Here is a 27,014-nt window from a genome sequence, read left to right as displayed (position 1 = left end):
AATATATAAATATTTTTAATAAATTTACCATTATCAATTGTTTAAATTCAATTTAAAAAGTTGAAGTTAACTTTTTTTGTAAATAAAAAAAAAAATTCTAAATCTTACTTTTTATGCTTACAAATTTTTAACTACTAAATAAAAAAACTATTACAAAATGTTTTCTTTACGTTTTGAAGATAATAAGTACATATATTTTTTATTTAATATTTTATAAAAATAATAGAAAAATTATTAGTCAGATAAAATCTTATAAATTATTATACTGGTCTCAAACGAAAATAGCTTGTTTCTCAAAACAAGTTAGACTAGAAGCCGAAAAGCCATAGATTGCATGTTAGACTATGGATTGCCTACTACATTTTATTAAAAGCTTAAAATTTTTTAAAATATAAATTACTTCAAACTCACTCTTCACCAAAATTAATTTTATAAAATAAAGATTATCCAAAATCAGGTTTGCAAACACTTTAAAAGAAAATGATTATACACCAAAGCGGCAAAAACTCATTACATGCTACTTCAGTCTAAGTGATCATCATATCAAGGGACTTTCAATGTACAGTGATAACATTAGCGCTAGTAAGGAACTTTCAATGTCCTTGTGATCATAATAATTCTTTCAGCAACAATCTTTTGTCACTTTTACAAACACGTCTGAACCAAGACTAATTGAACTCCAGTTTTTAGTCTTCAGTGTAATCACTAGGGACAACTTACAAAAATCATACACGCTCTCTTCTTTCAAGCGTAGCCAGGAATTTCTCCTGGCATTGGAGCCAATTCATTCTTGCTAAATTTCTCCTCATCATAAAATGAGGCACGTACAACTCTACCCCCAAAGTACCGACCATCAAGGTCAATAAGCGCTTTAGTTGTTTCTTCGGATCTCTCAAACTGCACAAAGATTCTTACTGCTTCATCAACTGGGAAATTTGGCTCTGTTATCTCAAATATCAAAACTCTAGTTACTGTCCCATACTTAGCACATTCTGAACCTACCTCATCTTCCAGCTCATCATCTACTTCGCCAGGACCCACCTTCAACAAGAAAGCACACACAGTGAGAGTCACGTGTAAATTAATCAATTAAACTATGACACTAAATGCATTTTAAGATGAACTAAGGCAATCACTGTTGAGCTCTTCATGGCATAAATGAACAGACAAGGCATCAAATTATGCAGATATGAACCGGTGTGTACCCAAAATTAGCTTCATTTAGAGGAACATATACACTGTACATAAATAAGCACCAACTCTTTAGGGTCTGTTCTAGATACTGAGACGTACAATGGAAATTAATGTAAAAAGCTGCCATCATTGGCTAGAAAAGAAAAAAAAATTAATGTGCAGCTTTCCAAATTTTGAGATCCGAGAGCTCTTTGGCACAGATGGTTGCATAACAAGTTTTTGGTTTTGATTTTTGGGTGGGAAGAACTGTGTAGTTCTCCACTCTTCTTTCAAAGATATTTTTTTCTTCTGATCAAAATGTCAAACAAAAACATGTTCAAATGAATACTTCAATCTGAATTTTTGCTTTGTGATAAAACCTTGGCACTTGTAATGTGAAAAAGAGTAAACAAATGATGCAACCAATATGTTTCACCGCCCAGTGCCCAAACTGTTTACAAAAGACACAAACTATAAAGTGAGTCAGAAAATATTTTGTCAACCATTCCAATGCATGCACAAAATCAAAAGTGACTCGGGTATATATCAAGGTTATTACCATAAACTTTCCTAAAGAATGAAACAGAACTTTGCAACTATACAACGGCAACCTTCAATTACTTCAGAATATTATGACAGGAACCTCCCCTACCAGGTCCCATCTCAAAAACAATCTGTCTCTTGATATATTAAGCACTGCTAAGCTTAATGAACTTTCCCTCCATATACTCTATCTCTCTCATACTTAACCAAACACTGTTAAGCTTTACTCCATTACTCAAGTTTAGAATTCTTATCAATTAGACGTATATGATATATCATGCACAAGAAGAGTGCATTGAGGCACTAGCTCTTGGATGTGCCTAACATGTCAATATGCTAATCCCCTATTAAAATGTATACAGAGTCACAAGAGTAAATACAAGTCACAAGGCCCAGCCAACATAAGGAAAGGAACTAGAGAAATGTTTTGCTTTGATATTTTCAGAGATGACCAAGTTGGTATTGAACAACTATAATGACAATAATTCTAGCCTTTTCAATGTTCAGACCAAGCACCCAGGCAAGCTTTGATATCTATAGGTATTGAGGTGGCACAGTCTAGACATGGCATTTTTATGTCCCACAGGAAATATGCTTTAGCCATTTGATGAAATTGGCATGTATCAGTACAAGACCATCAATACATTATGGATCCTAATGTCAATCTTCATTTTGGACCGCCGGGGGGGGGAGGAATACCTGATCTAGAGTCTAGACATTGACAGAGATTGGTCAAAATATTTAATTATCTTGTGATAAATTGGATATCTTTTGCTGTAAGTGTGGTAACTGGTAAGTGGTTCCCTGATTTTTCATGTAACTCTTACTAGGATGTAGTTGTTTAAATACTTCTATACAGTAAAGGAACACCAGTTAAAAGGCTTAGACTATAAAGAAAAGGGACAACAGGGATACATCGTTACTGCTGATTGGGCAGGCTCTCGCTCAAAAAGAAGTTTTATGTGAGTTTGTGGTGCTCTCTTAGCGGGAAAATTAAGCTATCTTAGAATTGAAGCAAACTTTGATCGGTAGATCAAGTGCAGAAGCCAAAAATATTGAGCCATGGAAACTGCAACTTGTGAACTCAAGAAAGTTGCTCAAAGAATAGAAGATCTGTGAATCATGGATAATGAAGCTCACATTGACAATTTAGCAAATTTACATGTAGCCTCAACTATCGTCCTCCATGAAACAGATCAAGCATATTGAAACATATTGTCAGTTGTCACAATACATAAGGAAAAGAATATAGTCTAGTATACAAATAGTTACAAAATTAGTAAATTCTAATAACCAGCTCTTATATTCACTAATTCTCATGGAGATCACTGGATCAACAAGATATATCAAGTTTGGCAGATATGATGATATATATATATATGCACAACTTAAGGGAGAATGTTAGCATATCCTAGACATCTTTAGCATATCACATAAATATTGTAGAGTCAATTAGGAGTTATTAGTGTCGGTTAGCCCTTTAATTGAGGCAATTTTTTCCTTGTTATGTTTGGATGATATTTATAGTAATCTGTGCTGAGTGCGACATAGAATGATGGATGAACAATCAAGATACACAATTTTATCATATTATCTTTACTATCAAGTGTACCAACTGTTGTTGGTGTTGCATTTTCAAGTCAAATCTCAGAGACATCACCAATAAACAATGGTAGAATATTTAATATGAATCTTCACAATCAAACTGAAAGTGCATTCGTTCACTATTAAAAGTAAAACACAGTTTCTAACTGACAAAGCAGACTGATTGGCAAAAAACAAAAAACCTAACCTAATCAAACTAAAAAGTCTGACATTTCATTTTGACCACTCAAGTAAAATAAGCAGTTCATAGCTCATTGTATCATAACATAGGAACAAATTAATCAGCGCTATTTTAAAATCAAACCTCCACAACACGCAGAACAAAACCAACAACGTGACAAGCAACAATAAACGTGAAACTTTTATCAAACCTAAAGTTAATACAAGACAAGTTCATAAAAAATCCTTAAGCCCATCTCCAAAGCAATGCACACAAATCCAACCATTGAGAGAAATTTATCCACACATTGCATATACATTCATAATAAGATTCAGGAAATTTCAACTCTACTAATCAACCATCAATACCACTTGAACAAAACCACCATTTACTGCAAACAAATCAAAAACACATCAATAAACACACACACACACACACACACACATACCATGTTCCTAAGCAACAAAACCTTAGTAGGCACACCATTGAAGTTAACACTCTTCACTTTCTTATTATTATCACTAGCATTCACAATAACCCCAGCTCTTCTATCCGTTTTCTTTGCCATCAGCGGCGTAGTAATCCCTTGCTCCTGCTTCCCAAGCCCTTGCCCTTCCTTCCACCCCATCTTCGCCATCATTCTCTGCGCCGCAGTCATCTGTCCACCTGCCCCAACCCCCAACCCTCCTGTCTCCGACTTCCCAATGCTAAAACCATCCGAATTCCCCGGCGGTGATGGCGACCTCGGCACGGCCCCGGCCCCGGCCCCGGCCCCACCGCCACCCCCACCCCCACCCCCGCTCATCGCAGCACGCCTCCTCCACGCCTCCTCGCCGGAAATATTCAACCTCGAATCACCGCCAGCGTAATCTCTTTCCCTCTCTCTCTCCCTCTCCCTCTCCCTCTCTCGCTCCTCCTCCTCCTCCTCCTGTCGCCGCCGCTCCAATTCCCTCATCATCTCGGCCTCACGGGCCTTGCGCTTCCTCTCTCTCCGGTACTCTTCGTAATCATTGGGCCGGGCCGGGTCGTACTCTTCTAAGACCGTGGATTGGACCCCGACGAGAGCGGGTTGAACGACGTCGTCTGGTGCGGGTGTTGATGAGACAGAGAGAACGGTTTTGGGGAGCGAAGAAGGGTTAATTGTGGGTTTTGGTTTGGGTTGCGATCTGAGAAGGGTTTGGGGTGGGGCGAAGAGTGAAGCGGGTTTTCGGAGGGTTGCGGGTGCCATCTTTGTGCTTGAGGACCACACATTGGGGGTTGGTTTTTCTTCTTCTGCTGAAGAAGGAGGAGGTAGGTCACCGTATAGTCCACCCAACATTGGCAATTTGGAACCAATCCACTATGAGAGTGAAGGGATTCAATATGTGAGACTCAGTGCTCTTCGATTTGGGGTTAGGGTTTGCTTTGCTTTGGCTCTTTGCAGCTAACACCCACTGAGGTGGATGTCCTGTCTCAATGGGTTGATTCCCGATTGCACCCTTTCTTGTTGATGATCCTCGTACAGGGTTCGTTAGCTTTAGTAGTGTGTTTTGAAAATTTACAAAATATGCCTTTTATTCAACATGAATTAAGCTTTTGCCAAAATTCAAATAATTAGTTAAATGGTATCCATATAGTTTTAAAATGAAAAATGTTAAAAAGCAAAAAAATTAATTAATCATAATATTATTTTTTTATGTTACATATTTTGCGACATAATAAATATTATGTGATCGTATAAAATTTTTTAAATAGTCACATAATATAAATAGAATTAATATGTTTGATAAGTTATAATTAGAGGGAAAAAATTATAATTATTCAAAATATTTAACTTTCAACCATTAAAAAAAATATATTTTTCCCTGTGAATATGTTTTCTTTAAACACGAATCAATTTATATTTATGTTTTGTTTGATTTAGTGAAATAAGAGTGAGAAAAAAATATAAAAATAAGATAAAAGTGGTGTGTCTTTAGTTTTTACATAGTAAATTATTTAAAAATTTTAAAATCAAGAAGAAAACATAGAAACGCTATATTTTTTATTTAAAATTACTGTTAGAAATGATTATTTTTATATTATAAATAAAAGTACTTTGTTTAAAATGTGAGAGATTAATAAAGTTGCTTTCTTTCATAATTATTCTTTAAAATTAAAATTAAGTGAGAGTAATATGTAACCTATATTTTTCTTATGGCAAATAGTTTAATTTTTACTTTTTGAAAATAAAATATATTAATAAATATATATTTTGTATAAATTTCTAAAATTTACCATAAATATTAATTTTTTTATTTATAAAAAAGTATTACCTTATATTTCATAATTATAAAGTTAAATTAAAAATATAATTTTTAAATAGTTATGTTAAAAAAATTATTTATCATATACATATATATATATATATATAATTTTATTTTTTAATTAAATTTAGCTTTATATGATAAAGCAGTCAATCGTTGATACAATTTTTTTATAGCAGCAAATTTTGCATAAAGTACTTAACTACGTAGAAATATTAGTTTATATCCAAAAATTTTACTTTTCTTCACCATGGAATGGCACGACACTATTTAATATATAATTTCTTTAAATGCAAATAACTTAAAAAACAAATTTCTATTGATTTTTCTTCTCTCCCTTTTCCCTAGTTTTCTACATATCCAATGAGAATTATTTTCAGAATCCTATACCATAACAAAGAATTTATTTGAATTTATGAATATAAGCCTCAATGAGTCAATGTGAACAATGGAATTTCAAAAGTATTTTATCATAATTAAATAAAACTTCTTACAAATTCTACGTTAACATATTTCAAAAATAACACACATGATGACAATATTTCCATGTCATTCAGTAACTAACAGTTTCAAACATGGTTCCTACATCAAACCTTGCTGCCGTTCTAATCTATAACTAAAATGGTTCGACAAGCAAAAACACAAGTTATCAAACTACCATGGGTCATGTTCCTGAATTCCACGATCCGAAGGCAACGAGCAGACAATATACAGAGAGATCAAGTGGACCCATTATTTGATGGCTGGAGCTCCAGTTCTCGGAAAAATGTGCGGAGACAGCCGTTTATGATTCGAGGGGCCGCACCATCACAAAACCGTTTAGCAAGATCTACAGCCTTCAAAACAAATATATGCATTATAAGTTAGCAAGTTTTTTCTTGTGTGAATGAGTGTGAAAGATACCCCACAAGTAATTTACGGGGTAATGCAGTATGCTAGCTAAACCATGATACTAATACTAATAATAATTTCTTACCCTTTCCCCGCTAAAATATAACAAAAAAAACAAAAGTGCTTGCTACCATATCCTAAAACTTAAAAGAGTATTTTATGCCCTTTTTTCTCTATCTTAAAAACTAGAGGGTATTAACATCCTTTTTAACTAAACCATTTACCCTACAATTTATTAATATAAAATTAAATTAATGATTGTTCCACATGTAATAGAGAATATCAAACCCTCTAAATTAGAGAGGGTACAGTTTAAATGGACAGACAAGTAGGTTCGTACATTTGTAATCATGTTTGAGGACAAAGATATTTAAACAAAGAATTTTGTTATATAAACCACTAAAAATTGATATCATATGTGACATCATATATCATTAATTTTTATCTCTTTCTTACTTTTTATCTTCTTTATAAATACACATTCCAAAAGATACACTCCAATTACAAAGGGGACACCTTTATACACCCCAATCACAATTTACAAAGGAGACACCTAAAGTTATCCCCAACTAGTGAGTGGTACAGAGAACGTCTTTGTTGCACAAATTTAACCATTCAAAACCATTAAAAAAAAAAGGTTAAAGCACCAACGGGACATCATCCAATGGCTTGCAAGAGACTGTGAGAAGGTTGCAAATGTTTGTGCAAATATCATTTATTCAGTCCCTAAATAACTAGTTGAGTACTCTAGTTACACAAATCTGGTGTTGAATTTGTTTTGGGTTGCATTAAATATTTTAATATTGTAACAACATATGTTGTGTCAGGTTGCTGCTGGTGGATTGTTTATGTTTTGGCCAGTGATTATTAGTTTTGGGGATGTTGAAAATACGGAGAAAACATTGCTGATATTTGATCAACCCAAACGTACATTTTGAAATAGGTTTCTTAAAATATATTTTGGTGATAGATAAGCTAGATTAAAAAGTGTTTGGTTAACTTAGCTTTTATGTTAATGATGGCTCATGTTTGAGTTGTGACAGTTTGTTTGAATTCTTCTCAATATCATTGAATAGAATGAAGTCTATTTGCTTGCAATAGACATTTTCATGACATGTTTGAACGTGGGGTTGGGGTGGAAAATCTAAAACAAATACAACTTCGAAAAGTATGTTTTATAGATTATAGGCATTCGCTATTTTCATTAAAAGTATGATTCAATACTTCCCTCAATTATCTTGTTTAAAAACCAATAGACCTCAATGATGAACAAGGCACATATAGAGGGTAATAAATAAATTTTTAATATTTAAATAAAATGGTGGTCCCCCATACCCTAAAAAAGGGGTAAAAAAGGCAACCATTACAGAAAATTAAGATGTACCTCATTAATAACGATTTGGTGCCTTGTTTCCAACACTGCCATTTCAGACATTGCCAAGTGAAGAATAGAAAGCTCTAAAATCTTCCCTGCTGGTTCATTCTGAAATGTATCAATAGACAAGATGCAAATTACTATGAGCAATAGCAAACTTAGGCTAAAAATTAGTGTATATATATATATATATGCATGGAATACTACAGAAGAAACAAATAGTTAAAAGCCAGAAAATGGATAGATATTAGAAGAAGATAACTTGGAATTATATATGACTTAAAGTCTTAAACAGAAGAATATATCTTCTATATGCAATCCATGCTAACAACAAACATGACAATGACAGATAAAGATAATCAGAGATAGCATGGGACAAATAAGATTAAGCTTTGACTTTATCTACATAACAAATGAGTACAAAAGCTACTATGTATATCAATTACAATACCTTCCAATTTGGTGGGACAACTTTGTTAATAACTTGGACATGACTATCCCATCTATCTCTGACTGCAACCAATAGTTTTCTAGTGAATCTGCAGATAAAGCATGATACTAGATCATTATCTTCTCACACAAACTTTCACACAGTGACACACACACACACAAAAGAGCACTCGATCTTGCAGTGTCCGGGGAAGTAGAAAAGGAGGAGGAGGAAAGGTGCACAAAATAACAAACTTTAGCTACCAGCATAAGTTAGATATACAGGTTATATTATTATATTTACCTCAAAATCAGTTTGTTATATACCATCTTCGGAGGGGCGGTAAGGACTTCAGCTTCTGGCATGCAGAAGATAACATATTATAACAGTGTAGAGATGGAAGCAACAACAGGCACTTGAAAACTGAACAGATAACAAATACTTCACAACCAAGTTAAAGATTTCTCTTGGCATAGATGGACAACATACAGACTTCTGCAGTAGGCTGTGCCAAATGTACAATACCTAAGATGTAATACTGTAACTGTAAAAGTTCTCACCAATAATGTCTGCTGCCTGAACTAAAAGTTAGTAAAATACATGTCATAAATATGAAGCAATCTAACCCCAAAAAAAAATTCACAGAGCTTAAGTGTCCATATTATGACTTGCACGGGGTTTTACAATTTAATCACAACATAAACTCTTGTCTAACATATCCCTAACATAAAGGAGTAAGGCCAACTTACAGTATCAGAATACTTGACCTAGCTGCAGAGACAATCAAGGTAAAACTCATACATTTACATTCTCATAACCACTAAAGTAAAGTGTTTGATGTTGTGTTCCTATGTTTTACAGATATGAGCATGGCATCATGCTACAAAATATAAGCTTAAATTATCATGGAAAGCCAACAATGTTTTTCACTGATGTTTACTTTCAATCCTAGAGAAACACCAAATAAATAACTGATTGGCTTTCATTTTCGAAGACTGATTAAATTGCAATTTGACCAGCAAATAAAATTGACCTATCATAGTAACATTAAGTGTGCGTTTGGTTCAGCTAATTTTGGACAACTAATTCTTTACATTTGTAATAAGCGATAGAAAAAAAGAAAAAAAAAAAAAAAAAGCTAAACCAAACATGAATAAATCCAGTTTAACTATCGTGATTATATTTTCCTCTTTTCTAAATGGGGAAAAAGCTTAAATATAAGAAAAGCAAAGACACATTGTGAACTTTCTACCACACTTCAAGCATCTTCAACAATTCATTTTATAAAAAAAAACAGCAAGGGTTCTCTCGATCTATTATTATATGTTACCAATGGCAGACTCTTTTTCAATGCTCTTTAGAAGTTCATTCGCTTCTTCATCCGATTCAACAGTAACAGGCGGCCCTCCAAAACTCATATGATTATACTCCAACAATTTTTCCTTGTCAAATTCATACCCATCTTCTGAAACAGAAACAACCGCATCCAATATTCCAATTCAACACAACATAACATACGCTTTAAGTAACCACAATTCAAAGCATAGGCGAACCACTACCTCGCCGCTCATTCATCCGTTTCTCAAAAAGCCGTACAGGGTCCAACCCTTCTAAACACGCGGCATAAATTATGGACCTGCATAAAACAATTCTTAGTTTATTGTAATAACTAGCTTCACATTCGAGCTACGTAACGTAATGTGTAAAGAGTGGAATGAAGAGGTTACAGTGCAAGTTCTCTGGCGGCTCTGGGACTGCAAAAGCGTCCGGTTTTATCGATTTTAGGAAAAGAGGGTAAAGAGTTATCGGTTTTTCCTAAAACGGGAGTTTCGTGTTGGGCGAGTGCGAAGGTGGAACTGCGGAGAGAGTTACGAGGGGAGAACGCTGCGTTTTGGGGGAAGGAACGAATGTTTAGTAGTGAAGAAGGGAAAGAAGAGCGTTGGGGAACTGTGATTTTGGGTTTAGAAGGAATTGCACAAGATGAAGGGGAACACAGAGGAAGCCTAGCTCCCTCCATTGCAGCAGAAGATAATAATTGCATTGCAAATATCTGCCACACTCTTAGCTTGTGTAAATACCATTTTTTTAATGTTCTACTTATATTTCAGTTGCCTGAAAATGTATAAAATTAATTGATTGAATTAAAATTATTTTGTAAAATTGAATTGAAATATATTAATCGTTCGTTTAATGTACGTATATAATAAGAAAATATATTTTTTTTTTATGAAGTATCACATTGTATTATAAAAATTAGTATATTAATAATGTTTATGTTATTTTTTATTAAAAAATTATTTTTATGCTGCCTTTGAATGAAATATAATATGTATAAAAGGAAATAAGTAAAAAAAAAAATATATGATAAGAAACAAAATGAATATATCGATAATGAGATAAAAAAAAATGTGTTATTTAGATTGGTATAAATAATAAAGAAAATAAAAAAAATGTTTTACTTGTATAGGTGAATGAAAAAGAGAATAAAAATTAGTTTATATGACAAATATTTTTATTATGATAATTTATTTTAATAAAAATTTAAAAAGTATAATATACTATATTTTCTTAATTATGTAATTTTTTAATTGTTTTAAAAATATACCTTCAATAAAATATAAAATAATTAAAAATCTCACAACCTTTCTCATGCAAAATTTCACTATTTAATGTAAGAAAAATTTACAGTGACCTCCATAAAAATACCATTTTTTGTTCATACAAAACATTCAAATAATAAAGACTTTCTTTTCTCACGCTTTTTCGTCGTCACATAATTTATTTTTACCAAAACAAACAAAGTATTAATAATTTATTATGATATATCAAAACGTTAGAAAATTGACATACCAAATGTCTAAAAATATATTAAAAAATATATTTCAATAAATTGAACATTATTTGAGTAATTTTTTATAAATTAAAATTTAAGAGCTATGAAACTCTTGTTAATTTTTATTTATCAAACAATCGTATAAGCTTTTTAAAAAAAAACAAACTACAAATTATAAGCTTACATTACTAAATTCACTCAATAAAATTATAATAAATAATAATTTGATTAGCATTATAATATTTAATGTTATTAATACATCAAATTTTATAGATTTTTCACAAATATAATATTAAAAATACTGACAGATGTAATAAAAATAGTTTAATTTTGATACATTACAACTACAAACAAATTTATATTATTAATTAATTAAAATTTATCATAAATATGAATTTAAATAACTTATTATCAAAATTAATATTTTTATGATGTGATAATTTATAATTAAATAAAAATATAAAAAATACACTACCAATATTTTTCAAGAATATATATATATATATGTGTGTGTGTGTGTGACCCCTGTATTATCCAAATAATATTTTATATAAATTTTTTAAAATATATTATTTATAGAAAAATATTAAAAAATTGAGTTGCTTAAGTTTCAATTAATAAATTTGTTTATGGATATTAAATTTTGAAAAATTTATTAAATATGACTAAAATTAAGAAGAATTTCATGTTAACTTTTTAAATATTAGATAGGATTTTTTATTAAATCAATTTCAATAATGTTTTTGTTTATAATAAGTTTTTACAATAAGTATCTGTTGCATTTATTTTATAATAGTATATACAATTATAAATATTATTTAACATAAAATTTTGTAAAAGAAGTAACCATTATCTAATGCATAGTTATTATGATTATTAATGTCAACCTTACTATTTTCTTACTGTCTAAAATAGAAATTATGTTGATAAAGTAAATATATAAATTATTTCTTATTGATCAAATAGCGATAATTTAGACGACATTCAAATTAATTATGATTTTTTAATATCATAAATCAGATAAATTTAATATAAGATCCAATAATCAATGAATTCTTGTTAATTCATTTATACAATATATATTCTTATAGTAAATATTTATCAAATAAATATATAACCGATTTAGTAAATAAAATTTAAATATGATTAAGTAATATTTAAACATTTTGTTATGTCTTAAAAAAATTTAAACATTACATTCAATGCATATTGTGATAAATTATCATTTTAATCTAAACTCAAGATTTTTAATTGTTGTTTTTTACTTTTAAAATAATAATATATAATTAATTAAGTTGTTTTATTAAATTAATTTTGATAATTTTTTATAGTAAGCATTTACAATTATTAAGTATTATATTTATGTAATAACAGTGGACACAAATATAAATTTTTTTAATATGAACTTTTATTATAAACTTATGATAATTAAAAATAATAAAAATTATTATGATTATTAATGTTATTTTATGCAAATCCTTATTGTTAGCACTGAATTAAGTATAATGAGGACGATATTTAAATAAGGAGAATTCAATATATATTACAAATCCTGTACATTTGATAATTAAGCCAATAATCAATGAAATATCATTAATTTTACATAAAATATATATTTATATAAATAAGATTCTTTGTCAAATAAATATATAATAAACTTAGTAAATAAAATTTAAATAAAGTGAAGTAATTTTTAAACCCTTTCTTATATCTTCTTAAAACTTTTTTTTAAAACTACATTTGATTGTAAATTGAAATTTTTTTTACATTTAAAATTAATATTTTTAATTCTTTTTTTTTTTTTTTTAGAACAATATATAATTGACTATGAGAGAACATTAGCCTTGATAAGTAAAGACCAACATTAAAAAGGGTCTGTTCTTTAACTCTTATTGATAATCATTGCAAAATAAAGAGTTAAAAAAAATTATCTTCTTTAAAAATTTAAAAGATAATCTTGAATATGAAAGAACTATATTTATTTTTGGAATAAATATGTTTTCACCAATCTTTTTCTTATAACAATTGTAGATGCAATTACATTTTTTTTCAATTGATTAATAATTGGTCTAGTTCCATTACATAATATATATTTCTCAAAAGCATGAATAGAACACATATCTTCTAAATTAATCTATAGTTTAAAATTTCTAAATACAATTTTATTAAAAAAATTTAGTTGTAAACCAATCACCTTACAATTCAACATTTTCTTCAACATTTTCATTAGAATAGCAAGTTGAATTATAGCTTACGTGTTGTCTTTCTTCTCTAAACATCAAATATAGAATGAATTTATTTACTTTTTTAACATTAAAGTAGGCATTAAATATTACCCTTTGATCAAAGAAATTAAAATCAACACAATTTTCTACTAAATTTGGTAGGGATGGTAATGGGTAGGGTATGAGTAGGGTACTATAATACCCATCCTCATACCCGCGTTTTAAAAAAATACTCATACTCAATCTCATACTCACGTGGGTATGAACATTAATTCTCGTACCTGTATTCTCTGGGTACCCGCATATCCATCTTGTACCAATTACTCACGCTTGTTTGAGGAAAAAATATTTATAAAGAAAAATATATTTATATAACTTCACATAAGTAGCATAATAATACAAAAATTCAATATGTAGTTGTCAAACAAGGTACAAACATAGATAAAAAATAAATATTCAAATATCATAAATGTTAAATGTATCTTAATATAATAATTTTCTAAACTAAAATTTTTAGAAAGAATAAGTGAAACTAAACACACAAGTTATTTGTCAGTAATAACCTTATCTTGTGTGAGATTTGATCGATTGACAATGTCAGAGCGACAACGAAATAGATTTGCACAATGGTTGTCTCTTTGTGTGGGATCACTTAGTGACATCTTGTTACGACATTGATAACTAATTCTAATGAATAACGTTTTATAGTTGTTAGATTTTAATGAGATAAACATTGAGAATGAGAATAAAGTTAAAGTAGAAAAGTTCAATACTAACAACAGAAAGTAGATATATAAAATATATTTTTTAACTTTTGAATTTGAAATTGTAAGAAAAATAATATATTTAATTAAAATAATATAATATAATTAATATATATATATATATATATATTAATACTAATATTTTTAACTCATATATTATACGAAAGTATTTTATCCAAAATACAAATTTTTGAAAAATTATTTTAATGAATTAAATATTTATAATGTATATAAATTTTAAAAGAAAGAATTTGAATAAAAGATAAATGATTACAATAAAATTTTATAATAAAGAAATATACGTGTATATTAAAAAAAAATACTATTTTATCTGAAAAAATTAACAAATAAAAATTAACAATAATTTTATATTTATATCTTTTCAAAAAATTCTTTAAACATGAATAAATAGTAAAAATAATATTATTTAGATTCAATAGATTATAGTTGTACTTGTAATACATATGTTACATATAAAAATATTATTTTAAATTAAAATATAAAAAATAAAATTTAAATATTATTAATAAATAATAAGTTTACGGTAATAGTAGGTGATTATAAAATTTATATAATATTTACAATATATTTATTATTTATCGTTCACTTTGTGATTTAAACATCAATATGATTTTATTAACAAAAATATTTGTGTGAAAAATATTTTATGTGTGTCATATATAAATAATATTTTAAAAAAAGTCAATTTCATATTAACTATGTAATAATTAAATTATATTAGCCTAATTAAATGATATAAAATAGTAAATAAATTTTTCTATTAAAAATATAAACTAAAATAATTTTTTTGGTTTACTTTATTATTAAATATATTTTTATATTAATCTTATATAACTTCACATAAGTAATATAATAATACAAAAATTCAATGCATAAGTGTAGAATAAAGTTCAAGCATATATATATAGGTAAATACACACTCATCCCATTAAATTTTGCGAGTTTTTACACACACTCATACCTGTACCCATATAACGGGTAAATACCTTACTCATTATAGGTAAAATTTACGGGTGCCTATCGGGTACTTTACCCATTGTCATCCCTGAATTTGGATATACAAAATCAACTAAATGCATACTACTATTATTTGTTTCAAGAATGAGAAATTCATCTAGAATTTTAAGTATACAAATATCATCGTCATTAACTCTAATTTTTCCATTTCTAATTTAAAGAATCCATCAGTCTCATTTATATTAGATGTGTTTTTGTCAACTTTAGTATTTTGCAATCAAACTATAGGTAAGAAGAGTTCACAATTGCTAAAAAGACATATTTAAGACTACCTTTTGAAATGACCAGAAGAATTTGTTTGAAATTTCTTCCCAATACGACAACTCTTCCACCAAAAGGTTCATTTTTACTATTTAAATTTTTTACTCTTATTAAATCTCTTAATATATGATCTAGAATTTCGAAAACAAAAATTATTAAGCGTATGATTAAACTTATGTTGATTAGTATATCAACTTTTAAACTACATTGCTTGATGTTATATGTGGAAGTATCATCATTTACAAATGAAATTTAAAATCTTGCATAAGTTGTTCTTTCTCTAAGAAAGAGTAAAGAAGAAATATCACTTAAAGTCATATTTAAAATAATCTTTCTTTTATATTGAAGAGTTACTAATAAAATATTCTAAATGTATTTTTTTTTTCTTGTTATCCATATATATATATATATATAAACTACCAAATTGATTTAATACTAAGGTCAAAATTTTATGGTAAACAATTTACTACTTAAATGTTAAAGAAGCTATAAATTTGCTATGTTTTTCATCCTCTTCAGTTGTATTATAATTAAACTTAATTACTATAAATTTATTTTTAAAGAAACTAAAAATCAAATCTTATGGAATTGACGTACAAGTATATTTTTTGAGAGATATTTTATTGATTTAAATTAATTTTTTAAGCTCTATCAAATAAAGATTCTTCAAATCTTAGTCATTTAAAGAAAAATTTGTGTATATTAACAAATTGCATATGACTTAAATATCCAACTAAATCTATTTACTTAGATTCTTATTTTTCTTCCTACACTGAAAATGAATGTCATCATATGTTTGCTTTCACATATAATATAGTTTGCTCATACTATTAAACATGTGTAATATCACAAATAGTTCTCATAGTTGATGTCTTGAACAAATTTTATTTGCTTCCTTTATTCTATTAACAAATTCTTTATCATTATATATAAGTTTCAATGAGTAGCATGCTTCTTCAAAATTGTTAAATGTAACTTCATATAATAGTTCTTATTCTCTTCTAATCAGAACAATTATGTTGCATTGTTAACAATAAATACAATTAGTACAACTCTTTTATTCTTGAAGAGATATAATAAAGCTTGTCAATTATGAAATCTTACTTCTTTTTTTTTTGTTGTCATTTAGAGTTTTTCCTATTAATTAAGTATAATTTTCTTATACTTAATTTTTTATTAAATAAAATCAATTAATTAATAATGTTAATCAATATTAATTTTATTAAGTTATCAAGCAATATAAAATAATTTAATATTTTAAAAAACTCAATTTTATATATTTTTAATTTTTTTAATTTTTATCAACAAGTAGACTTCTAAATTCAGAATATATATTACATTATTATTAAGTTTTATTTACAAAAATTTTGTTTAATAATTTTATTTATATATAAATAATTTAATATATTTTTATTTTTAGATATTAACATATAGTTTTATATATATTAATTTTGAAATCAGATTTTTAAAACTTCATATATTAGTTAATAAATATAATTTTATTTTTGTATATATTAGTTTGATGAGTTATTTTTAAAAAATATAATATCATCCTTTAATAATTATATAGTAAAATTTTATTAATAATTTTAAATTATAATTATAAATAAATAATTTATCATATATATTTAGTTCAACAAATATAAATAAATGCATAAGTAAAAAACTATAAAGTCTTTTATTCAGATATTATAATTTATATTAAAAAATTGTTATATTTAATAATTTATTGTTATAATTTTTTTTAAATTTTATAATAATGAATAGTTTATGATATTATGAAATAATATAAATTTTATTTTTATATTTTAAAAATAAGATATTTTATGCTATTTAAAATTAATTTATTAATTATTTTATAAATTATTTTTTTAGTCTATTAAACATTTTAATTTGATCTAATTAATTCTCAAACAATAAAATAAAATAAAATATAGTTTATAAATAAAAAATATTGTATTAATTGCTTATCAATACACTAGATTAATTAAAATAAATTTTTTTATAATTTTTCTAATCTATTAACTTTCATTGTTATGATTTTTTTTAAAGCAACTCTAAAAGAATACTTTGTTAACATATTTTTAATTGTTATTGAATTTTTTTAAAATAAAAAATTATGAATAAAACTTATTAAATAAAGAGTAAAATTTATATAATTTTATGATTTTAAAAATTATTTTATAAGAAAAATATATTAAAAGGCATATATTATATTTTTTATACACCAAAAAAAATAAAAAATGTATGTTATAACAGGTTCTTACAATTTCACAAGTGTTCTTACCTGATAACAAGTTTTAAAAAATATTAATAATTATTCCTGAAATACTGATTAAACAACTTATAAAAAAAAGAGAGTAAGAAACGTATTTATTTCAATTTTCACACATTTTAATCATTACTTTAAATTATTATTAATTATTTAACATGAATATTAACACACTGATTTGCCAGAGTCAATTTTATGACATTAAAATTTTCCTGAAAAAGTAGTTCGGATTCGTAGGAGCGTCTTGAGAAAACAGTGGTTCTGGAATCTCATTTCACTTGTCACGAGACAGTAGCAGCCGCTAGTCGGAACGGCAAGGTCGCTCTCTCCTTTGGTGCACTCATTCCGATTACACATGTGCAACTTTCAATTACATAGCACTGCCATGTAACACTTGAAACAAACTCACCTTGATCTAATTATTATTTTCAATTTTCAATTGTCAGAACATGAAGCCTGGAGTACCAATGACCCTCATTGCTCTGCTACTGCTGTTATTCGCTCCATTTTCCTCTTCTTCAAAACCCAAAGACCCGTTCCTCGGAATCGCTCCCCAAGGTTCGTTCACTTTGCTTCACACAACACTTTTATCATTGTAATTTTTAATTTTTTTATTTATATTTTGACATTCTTATGGTTCTTTATTTTTCGATTAAAGAAATGTGTGTTACGCGTTCTATCAGATGAGAAGTATTACAAGTCTTCCGATGTAATAAAATGTAAAGATGGATCAGGAAAATTCAACAAGGCCCAGCTCAATGATGATTTTTGCGATTGCTCTGATGGCACCGATGAGCCTGGTTTTTATTTATTTGTTTTTATTTTAATTGATTTATTTTATTTGTTTCATATTGTATAATTTGCTATTCCTAAAACTCGTTGGTTTATTCTTTTTTCTTCCTTTATTTTTGGGTGCAGGTACATCGGCATGTCCGGGTGGAAAATTTTTTTGCAGGAACGCAGGACATGTTGCTGTTCACCTGTTTTCATCTAGAGTGAATGATGGAATTTGTGGTGAGCGGATGTGTGTATATATATATATATATATTTTAATTTTAGTAATTGTATGGTGTAGTTCCTATTATATGTTTAGACTTGGTGCTTAGGCCGAATAATTGAAATGAGGAAGGAGGATAAGAAATTGAGATACATATGTATGAATGTGATCCTATTTGTACAGATTTAGAAGGATGTCCTAACTCCGACACTGATTATTCATTTGTTGATTACTACACAGGTTCCTTTTGATATTTACACTTAATACTTTTGGATCTGGTGCATGTGTTTTGAACTTGGGAATACTTTCATTTTATCTTGTTATTCTTGCTGGTATTATTCGATTCTTTTATAATATAGATATATGGCATGATGATTGGAGATGCTGGGGGAGTAAAGCTGGCGCTTGATCTAGAAGCAAATTATTTGGATATTATCATTACAGTTGTTGTTATATATATTTATATACTCAATATAATTTTAACCACATTTAGAATTTCCATAACTTTCGGGTTCTGTTACTGTGTAACAAGTTTGATGAGTATGGAGAATGCATCTTATGTTTTGATCCATCACTAACATTGTGCATTTACACATCACTTCTAAAAGTGTTGTCCTTTTTCTTTTATAAAGTTAAAAGTATTGTTTTCTAATACATTACTAGTCTGTTGTTTAGTTTATCTGTACATTCTTGATTCATTAGCTCTGAAGTAATTTGTTTTACTTTCCTGTCATAATTTGTAGATTGCTGTGATGGAACTGATGAATATGATGGTCAAGTAAAGTGTTCAAATACCTGCTGGGAGGCTGGGAAAGTAGCTCGAGATAAGCTGAAAAATAAGATTGCCACTTATCAAGAGGGCGTCAAATTGCGAAAGCAAGAAATTGAACTAGCTAAATTAGCTTTGGAGAAGGATGAAGCAGAACTTTCAAAATTAGCAAGGGAAGAAAGTGTACTTAAAGGGATTGTGAAACAGCTAAAGGGTATCACCTTTTGTTTATTTCCCATTCTTGTGAACACTTTATTCAATATATGTAAACTACATGCACCTTTGGTTAAAGGATGTCAACCATAAAAATAAAGATCTTCTATGCAAAGACAAAATGGAAAGATAATGCACCAAATGTACTTGCTACTAATGTAAACATACTATATATACTGTACTAGTTTATTTTCCATTTGTAGGAGGATCAAATGAATGTATGGAGAAATCTGGTTAGGGATACAGGAATGCATTTATTGTTATATTCAGTTTGAAGTGTTAGAGGCCTATTGGTTTAGCAGAAAAACCTTTTTAATGTATAAATTGAGTATGACTGAGCAAGTGTGTTAGAAATTCTGAGCCAACTGTTAGTTTAATTATGCATATGACCACATCCAGCTGCTTTCGATTGACAAGCGACTTGTAGGAAGTTGAAGATTCTGGTTTTGGCAATTTCCAAGCTGTATAATTGAGGAGGGGACAGCATTTTAAATGTTTTGAGGAAGTAAATGTGATGAAACATGTTTTACTGTTAAGTTTACAGATTTCGTGCTAGATTGTATAGGATATGGAATTTTGATCAGGGAAAAAATGAGTGTGCACTTTTTAATTTTGAAAAATTTTCATTTATATAGCAAATTTCTTTCCTATTAATGGAATACTTGCTTTGACACATTCCTTTTGCCTCCATTGCAGAACATAAAGAACAAATAGAGAAGGTTGAGGAGAAGGAACGTTTACAGAAAGAAAAAGAAGAGAAGCAGAAAAAGGAATCTGAGAAGGCTAATGAAGAAAAAAATAAAGACAATGAAGAAGAAATAGGACATATAAATGAAGCTGGACAGCATTCAGCTGTTGAAGACGATCCTATGGCAAGTAACTATGATAAAATAGAAAATGTAGAGGGTTCTCCTGCAGATCAGGTTTGATTGTATTTTCCATTTAGGTTGCAGAACTTGACTGTACAATCAGAGTGTGCCATACTGAATAATCTTATTCAAACTTTTGAATGCATTAATCTGGTATTTAATTGTCAATGTGAGGTGACACTAAGTATATATGATTTTCCTGATCATTCATTAACCCTAAAACATCCTTAGGTTAGTTATGCTATGACCAAAAAAGGTAATACTTTTTCATGTTTCTTGATGCAATGAATTGCCCTATCTCTAAAGGATAAAACTAAGGTGCAGTATCATAGGTACTATTGGTGTTGTTCTCCAATCAGAATTTGGAGTTTCACCTCGGTAATGTGTCTCAAATTTTAATGTTTCTGTGCTAACTTTTAATGCTGACCTCTTTTATGTAGATTATCAAGGTGAAACTCCAATTCTAATTGGAGAACAACACCAACAGTACCTATGGTACCCTTTAAATAGCTTGCAAATATTTTGTTATTAGTAGAACATGTAATTTTGTTACTATTTATCTGTTTACCTCTACATGCAACACCTAAGTGGTTTAATTCTTCCACTTAAACATTCAAAGCTTTTTTACAGGATGAAGCAGGGGACAAATTAGCAGATGTACTTGATAATGATGATGGAGCCAGTGACAGTTCTGAAAGTGAAGGGTCTTTGCTTAATAAAGTGGAAGAGGTGAATAAAAAATTTGCAATTTTGTTTTTCTTCTGAATTTTTATTTGTTGAAATGGAAATTCCTGCCTAAACTGGCAACAACTAAATGGTTTAATTCTTCAACTTAAACATTTAAAGCTTTTTCACAGGATGAAGCAGGGGACAAATTAGCAGATGTACTTGATAAAGATGATGGAGCCAGAGACAGTTCTGACAGTGAAGGATCTTTGATTAAAAAAGTGGAAGAGGTGAATAAAAATTTTGCAAATTTGTTTTTCTTCTGAGTTTTTATTTATTGAAATGGCAATTCCTGCCATACAAATTAGATTTAAAACTTGCTGATGCCCCCCACCCCCACCCCCACCCCCACTACTCCCCAATGTAGAATGCAAAAGAAGCTGAGGGAGAACCCAATGTTAATTCTGAAACTGATTCTAAGGTTGGAAACAAAGAGTCTAATGATGAAATCATCAATACAGTATTTCTGCAGTCCATACTCTCAATCTCTCATAGATGATGGAGTTAACTCTTATTTTTTATTCCTCTCATATTTAATATTTCAATGGATGCGTACTGCATCATTCACTTTCTTGATATGATTAGCTCATAAACATGTATTGCTAGATTCTTCCATTCTTGTTGGTTATTGTCTTGTAACTTTGCCTAAAAAGTCATTGTTCTATGACAGTTTATAGCAACTGCTACATCTCATGAAAAAGAATTAAAGTGAGACACAGTGAATTGTCTAGAACAAAGTTATTTTACTGCCAAAACAGTTGCACTTACTTATTTGGGTCGTAATTTTTTACTGATAATTAAAATATCAAGATTGCAGAATATTTCTGGTGGCAAGTTCTTTCACTGTGATACAAACTGGACCAGAAGAAAAAAAATAGAAAGGAGCTTTATTGAAGAAAAGAAAATATGAATTGATATTTGCCCAGGGAATTTGAGAGTCCTGGTCTCTCCGCACACAATGATCTGACTAATTTTCCTCCTCTTCCCCCAACTCTTTTCTCTTTATACATTTATTATGCCAACTTGTTATAACAGAATATTTCTGTTGTACAGTTACAAGACCTCGGGGGTCTGATCCCTTATCGCCCCTCTATGCCTAGGATAGACCCTTTTAATGGGGGTTTCCTTACACACTGCCTTTGTTTTCAGTTCATAGATTCGAATGCAAGGGAACACTAGGAATTTTGTTTCAGATCTAAACATATTGTAAATTAAAGATGAAAATGAAAATTTGAGATTTGAAACAACACTCCTCTTGAGATGATTCTAATCCTGATTTCACACATGGATATTGTTGAAATTATAGGATTTTAGGTATAATGCACTTCTGAAATAATATATTCATTTTATCACATGATAAAATTCATTTAGTATTCATGGGGGTGGTAGTGACTAGAAGTTGCACTAAATTAAGATTAGCCTAGGAAATAGTCTTCAGACTCTTCATAAAGTCTATTAAAAGACTTGATGTGGATGATATGCAAAACCTATGTACTACACAGTACACACTTTACTGGAGAAGTGGCTGGTTAATTCTTTAAGTTCTCTCTACTGCTGTTTCCTCACCCTGTTTTCCAGCATTCTGAAACACAAAGTCTGGCCATTCTCTCTCTCCCAAGTTTTTTCTTTGTTAGTGTTTTTTTTTATTCAATTGTTTATTTATTTATTTGTCTCCTCTGCTGTGACATCTCTGGTTTCTATTCTCTTACTCTGCTATGTTGTCTCCTCCTTTCAATGCCACAAGTTAGCATGATCCCACCCAATCTTGCCAATTGGAGTTCAGAAGGGTGCATAGAATGCTTCAGCTATCAAATGATATTTTGACAACATTGATTGTTAACATTCTCTCTCTTTCTTCCTTCTCTTTAGTCAAATCCTATTGTTTTAAGTTTTAACAGTATCAATAAATTAGAGGTGGAAGTCATAATGTCATTTGGTAGTATATTTGGAACTTACTACCTTTGTTGAGATCCCTATCAATGGCACGTGAAATTGTTTGGCATATAACATCAACCACTAAAGTAAAGCAATAATGGGAATAAAGGGTACTTTTGCCTAACTTCCCACTTCTTAGGTAACTAGTTTAGCTTTTCATATACCATCACATAAAAACTTGAAGGTTAGAGATAGTCAGCAAGCCACCTCTATGTTGCACGTAAAGACCTCTCTAGTTTTATATTGATAACTTTATCTGAGCTACCATGACTCATCCAATCATGGGCTGTCTCAAAATCAAACTTAATAACTGAATCCCATTTTTGTTGTCTTTGAACATCTTAAACCACCTCATTCACTATTTGAGCTTATGAACCATGTTCTACAAGTGATTTTGCATCAAGACAACTGTGATGGCTAGAGTTCATGGCTTCTCTTGCATTTAACAATCCTAGCTTTTAGTGTCATTGCACTTATTTGTAGTCATTAGCATCAAATACAATCGCTATTTCCCAACAATCTTCTGCATATTTTTTGCCCTATAGTCTTCAGTTTTTACTGTATTTCCTGCTCTGGTATATTGCTTAGTTATGGGTGAAATTTTAATTCAGAAATATCTTAAAGCTGTGCAATTTTCTTCCGCTTGTCTTTTCTGCTTCTTATTCTCGTTCTTGGTATATCTGTAGGGGAATGACGTATCTGAAAATACTGAGGGATTATCAAGGGAAGAGTTGGGCCGGCTTGTTGCTTCTCGTTGGACAGGAGAAAATGTTGATAAGCAAAGTGCTGAAGCTGATACTACATTAGACAATGAAGATCATGAAGATCTTCCTAAGGGTACAGATAATGAGGAATATGAAGGCTATGCTTCTGAAACTGATGATGAAAGTCACAAATATGATGATGACAGCCATAAATACGATGATAAATATGATGATGAAGATGAAATTGATGAAGAATATCGAGAGGATGAGCATGAAGACCTTAGTTCCTCGTACAAATCTGATTTGGATACTGAACCAGACTTGTCAGGTTTGTTATTGATATTACATAATCTGTATCTAAGTTTGGTATATAGACGGGAGTTGTGATGAGATAACTTAACTGAGCTTGAATGGTACCACAACAGAAAATCCTTCTTGGTTAGAGAAAATACAGAAAACTGTACGGAATATTTTTCAAGCTGTTAATTTATTCCAGGCTCCAGTGAACCAATCAGGTAAACATTTAATACTTTATTACCGGTATTTTATATCCATGTAGATATAATTTAAGTCTTTCTCTTTGGATTCTTTAGATGCTGCTCGCGTACGCAAGGAATATGATGAATCAAGTACCAAGTTGTCTAAAATACAGTCTAGAATATCAAGTCTGAAACAAAAGCTAAAACATGATTTTGGTTAGTATGATGTTGGTAACATTTGTCACTATCATGGCATGAGTAATAGAGGTTTGAGTTATGGAATTGGCTTGAATATAAACTGAAGTAGAATTCAAATATTACAGGTCCAGCGAAGGAGTTTTATTCATTCTATGATCATTGCTTTGAGAGCAAGCAGAACAAGTTACATTATTTCTCCTCTACCAGTTTACTTTCTGTTCTATTTGGCATGTTTTTGAATCTCCAAGTTAGATAGTCTTGTTTGTCTCACTTTCTGGTGATGGAAACTTTGGTTCAGGTACACTTACAAAGTCTGCCCCTATAAACAGGCTTCTCAGGAGGAGGGCTATTCCACCACCCGTTTGGGGTAAGAATTTGGTAACTAGTATTGGTGGGTAAAAAAAATCTCACCCCCTTCCCAAAAAACAAAGCCAAATAATTCAGTTTCCTTCTATTTACAGGCGCTGGGACAAATTTGAGGATTCTTACAAAGTAATGGTATTTTCTAATGGTGATAAATGCTGGAATGGTCCTGATAGGAGTTTGAAGGTTATATGTTTTTAAATTTTGAAAATGTTGTGCAGTTGTTGCTCACAGTTATGACAAGATTATTTTGTATTCATTATATAATAATTAAATCCACTTAGGTTGGATGTAGAAGTATATATAAAATTTAAGTTTTTCTGTAAGAGTATGTTAATAGATAAAATATTCTGGGTTTGGGACACACATGAGAAAATGAAAGCAGTCCAAACCTAATGGCTGCAAAATTTTCAAATTAACTATACAAAATTTTAAAAAAAAGAATAAAACCAAGGTGATTAATCCATTGTTGGAGATCCTCTGCAAAGGATTGGGATCCCTTTAGGGAGTTCTGGATGGTGAACATTTTGCAACGATGGGTGGGCAAATTTTCAATTTCAGGTTCCATGGTTCCATACATTCCCATAATAATAATAACTAGTCATTATAGTTGCACAGGGAAATAGGAACTTAAAAGATTTCAATATGTGGGACCCTCTATTTTAATGGCTTTGTGTTTTTAACAGGTCAAACTAAAATGTGGGCTGAAAAACGAGATTACTGACGTAGACGAACCAAGCCGTTGCGAGTAAGGATTTTTGTTTTCTTTTTCTCTGCTCCTACCCCACTTCTCTTCATTTGTGTCAAATTTTTCTGTGTGATGCTTTCCCTTTTTCTCATTGTTCTTTCATTGGCATCATGGCAGATATGTGGCCTTATTATCTACCCCAGCACTTTGTCAAGAGGAAAAGCTGAAGGTACTTTTTATTTCCATGATAACAATGCCGTCCTTACCTCAATATGGTATTAATGGTAATTGTGGAACCTAACAGGAGTTACAACACAAACTAGAATTATTGAATTCGCAACAACCAGAAAAACATGATGAGTTGTGAACCATGTAAGTTTACTAGGCTATGTGATTCCTTTTCTTTTGAGACTTCAGTCTTGAGTTGATCAAATTTTATTTTGAACAGGTAGTATGATGATCATCGAGCAAACTGAAGAACTGGGGCCTTAAGTTTTGTATGCAAAGTGCTTACCCAAATTTATATTAGTTGGGGTTAGGGAGGGGCTAGGAGCGGGTTTGACTTGGGGTTGGTAATCCTTATTCTGGCTGCCTGGAGAGGCAACATTCTAATATGACTAATCCCCTTGCACTTCTTTCTTTTATTGAACACACAATTACATGGTCCCCGTGGCTCTCCTTGAAATTGTTCATTCCATTCCCCAAGGGTGGATCTTTATACTCTGCAAAATACTAGATAGTCAGAACTTCTTAAGCCAAAATTTTTGTTAGAATAAGTGCACGTTGTTATTGAATTTTAGATGGAGAAATGGTTTCAACAGTCTTCATTACTCTTCTACCATACCGATGATACGCAGAATTTGCATATTTTGTTTGCATGGCCTTTTCTCTGGAGAGTTAACATGAATGTTAGTAATATACTCTTTTTAACACATTTTTAATTATTAATTAAAATTTATTAAAAATTTTAAATTAATATTTCTCTTTTTATATTTTTGTAATTTTTAATAAATTTTAGCTAATAATTAAAAGTGTGTTATTAATATTTTTTTAGATTATTAGAAATATTTTTTGTTTATTTTGAATTAGTATATATATTTTGTGACATAAAGTAGGAATTATATTTTTGTAATTGTAAAATATTTATATTTATCTATGTATCATAAATAATAAAAAAGTCTTATCAAAATGATCAAATAAGTTTTTTTAAGTTTTATT

At 29.6% G+C, this 27,014-nt stretch overlaps 3 protein-coding genes across 9 annotated transcripts; 1 reads left to right on the top strand and 2 right to left on the bottom strand.

The window, feature by feature from the left end:
• Positions 1 to 524: 524 nt before the first annotated feature.
• Positions 525 to 4,918, bottom strand: LOC113858763 (DNA-damage-repair/toleration protein DRT111, chloroplastic). The gene is made up of 2 exons (XM_027491511.1): positions 3,930 to 4,918; positions 525 to 1,041 (listed from the first exon to the last, which is right to left on the bottom strand). Exons 1-2 carry the CDS (start codon positions 4,797 to 4,799, stop codon positions 745 to 747), a joined length of 1,167 nt encoding a protein of 388 aa, XP_027347312.1. The 5' UTR covers positions 4,800 to 4,918; the 3' UTR covers positions 525 to 744.
• Positions 4,919 to 6,157: 1,239 nt separating this feature from the next.
• Positions 6,158 to 10,528, bottom strand: LOC113858277. Its single transcript, XM_027490835.1, has 7 exons — positions 10,190 to 10,528; positions 10,022 to 10,098; positions 9,793 to 9,927; positions 8,766 to 8,820; positions 8,484 to 8,571; positions 8,042 to 8,140; positions 6,158 to 6,602 (listed from the first exon to the last, which is right to left on the bottom strand). The coding sequence occupies exons 1-7, from the start codon at positions 10,501 to 10,503 to the stop codon at positions 6,486 to 6,488; spliced, it is 885 nt and encodes a 294-aa protein (XP_027346636.1). The 5' UTR covers positions 10,504 to 10,528; the 3' UTR covers positions 6,158 to 6,485.
• Positions 10,529 to 18,038: 7,510 nt separating this feature from the next.
• Positions 18,039 to 26,615, top strand: LOC113857827 (glucosidase 2 subunit beta). Of its 7 annotated transcripts, none has more exons than XM_027490056.1 (18): positions 18,039 to 18,173; positions 18,302 to 18,413; positions 18,539 to 18,655; positions 18,774 to 18,869; positions 19,596 to 19,835; positions 20,531 to 20,706; positions 21,334 to 21,432; positions 21,561 to 21,659; positions 24,051 to 24,396; positions 24,494 to 24,583; positions 24,662 to 24,763; positions 24,871 to 24,928; positions 25,044 to 25,112; positions 25,207 to 25,294; positions 25,795 to 25,856; positions 25,974 to 26,025; positions 26,101 to 26,168; positions 26,245 to 26,615. In XM_027490056.1, exons 2-17 carry the CDS (start codon positions 18,305 to 18,307, stop codon positions 26,161 to 26,163), a joined length of 1,866 nt encoding a protein of 621 aa, XP_027345857.1. In that variant the 5' UTR covers positions 18,039 to 18,173; positions 18,302 to 18,304; the 3' UTR covers positions 26,164 to 26,168; positions 26,245 to 26,615. The 7 variants fall into 7 exon arrangements, 4 of the variants coding, with proteins under 4 accessions (XP_027345857.1, XP_027345858.1, XP_027345856.1 ...); XM_027490057.1 differs by lacking the exon at positions 21,561 to 21,659 and adding an exon at positions 21,797 to 21,889 and having other exon boundaries at positions 18,102 to 18,173; positions 26,101 to 26,172; positions 26,221 to 26,596; XM_027490055.1 differs by lacking the exon at positions 21,561 to 21,659 and adding an exon at positions 21,797 to 21,889 and having other exon boundaries at positions 18,102 to 18,173; positions 20,531 to 20,733; positions 26,101 to 26,172; positions 26,221 to 26,596.
• The last annotated feature ends 399 nt before the right edge of the window (positions 26,616 to 27,014 follow it).

The sequence above is a fragment of the Abrus precatorius genome, unplaced genomic scaffold, assembly GCF_003935025.1.
Source record: "Abrus precatorius isolate BTA unplaced genomic scaffold, Abrus_2018 Scaffold2, whole genome shotgun sequence".
Classification (NCBI taxonomy): Eukaryota; Viridiplantae; Streptophyta; class Magnoliopsida; order Fabales; family Fabaceae; genus Abrus; species Abrus precatorius.
The sequence above is the reverse complement of the archived record's forward strand: the minus strand, read 5'-3'. Positions and strand labels throughout refer to the sequence as shown.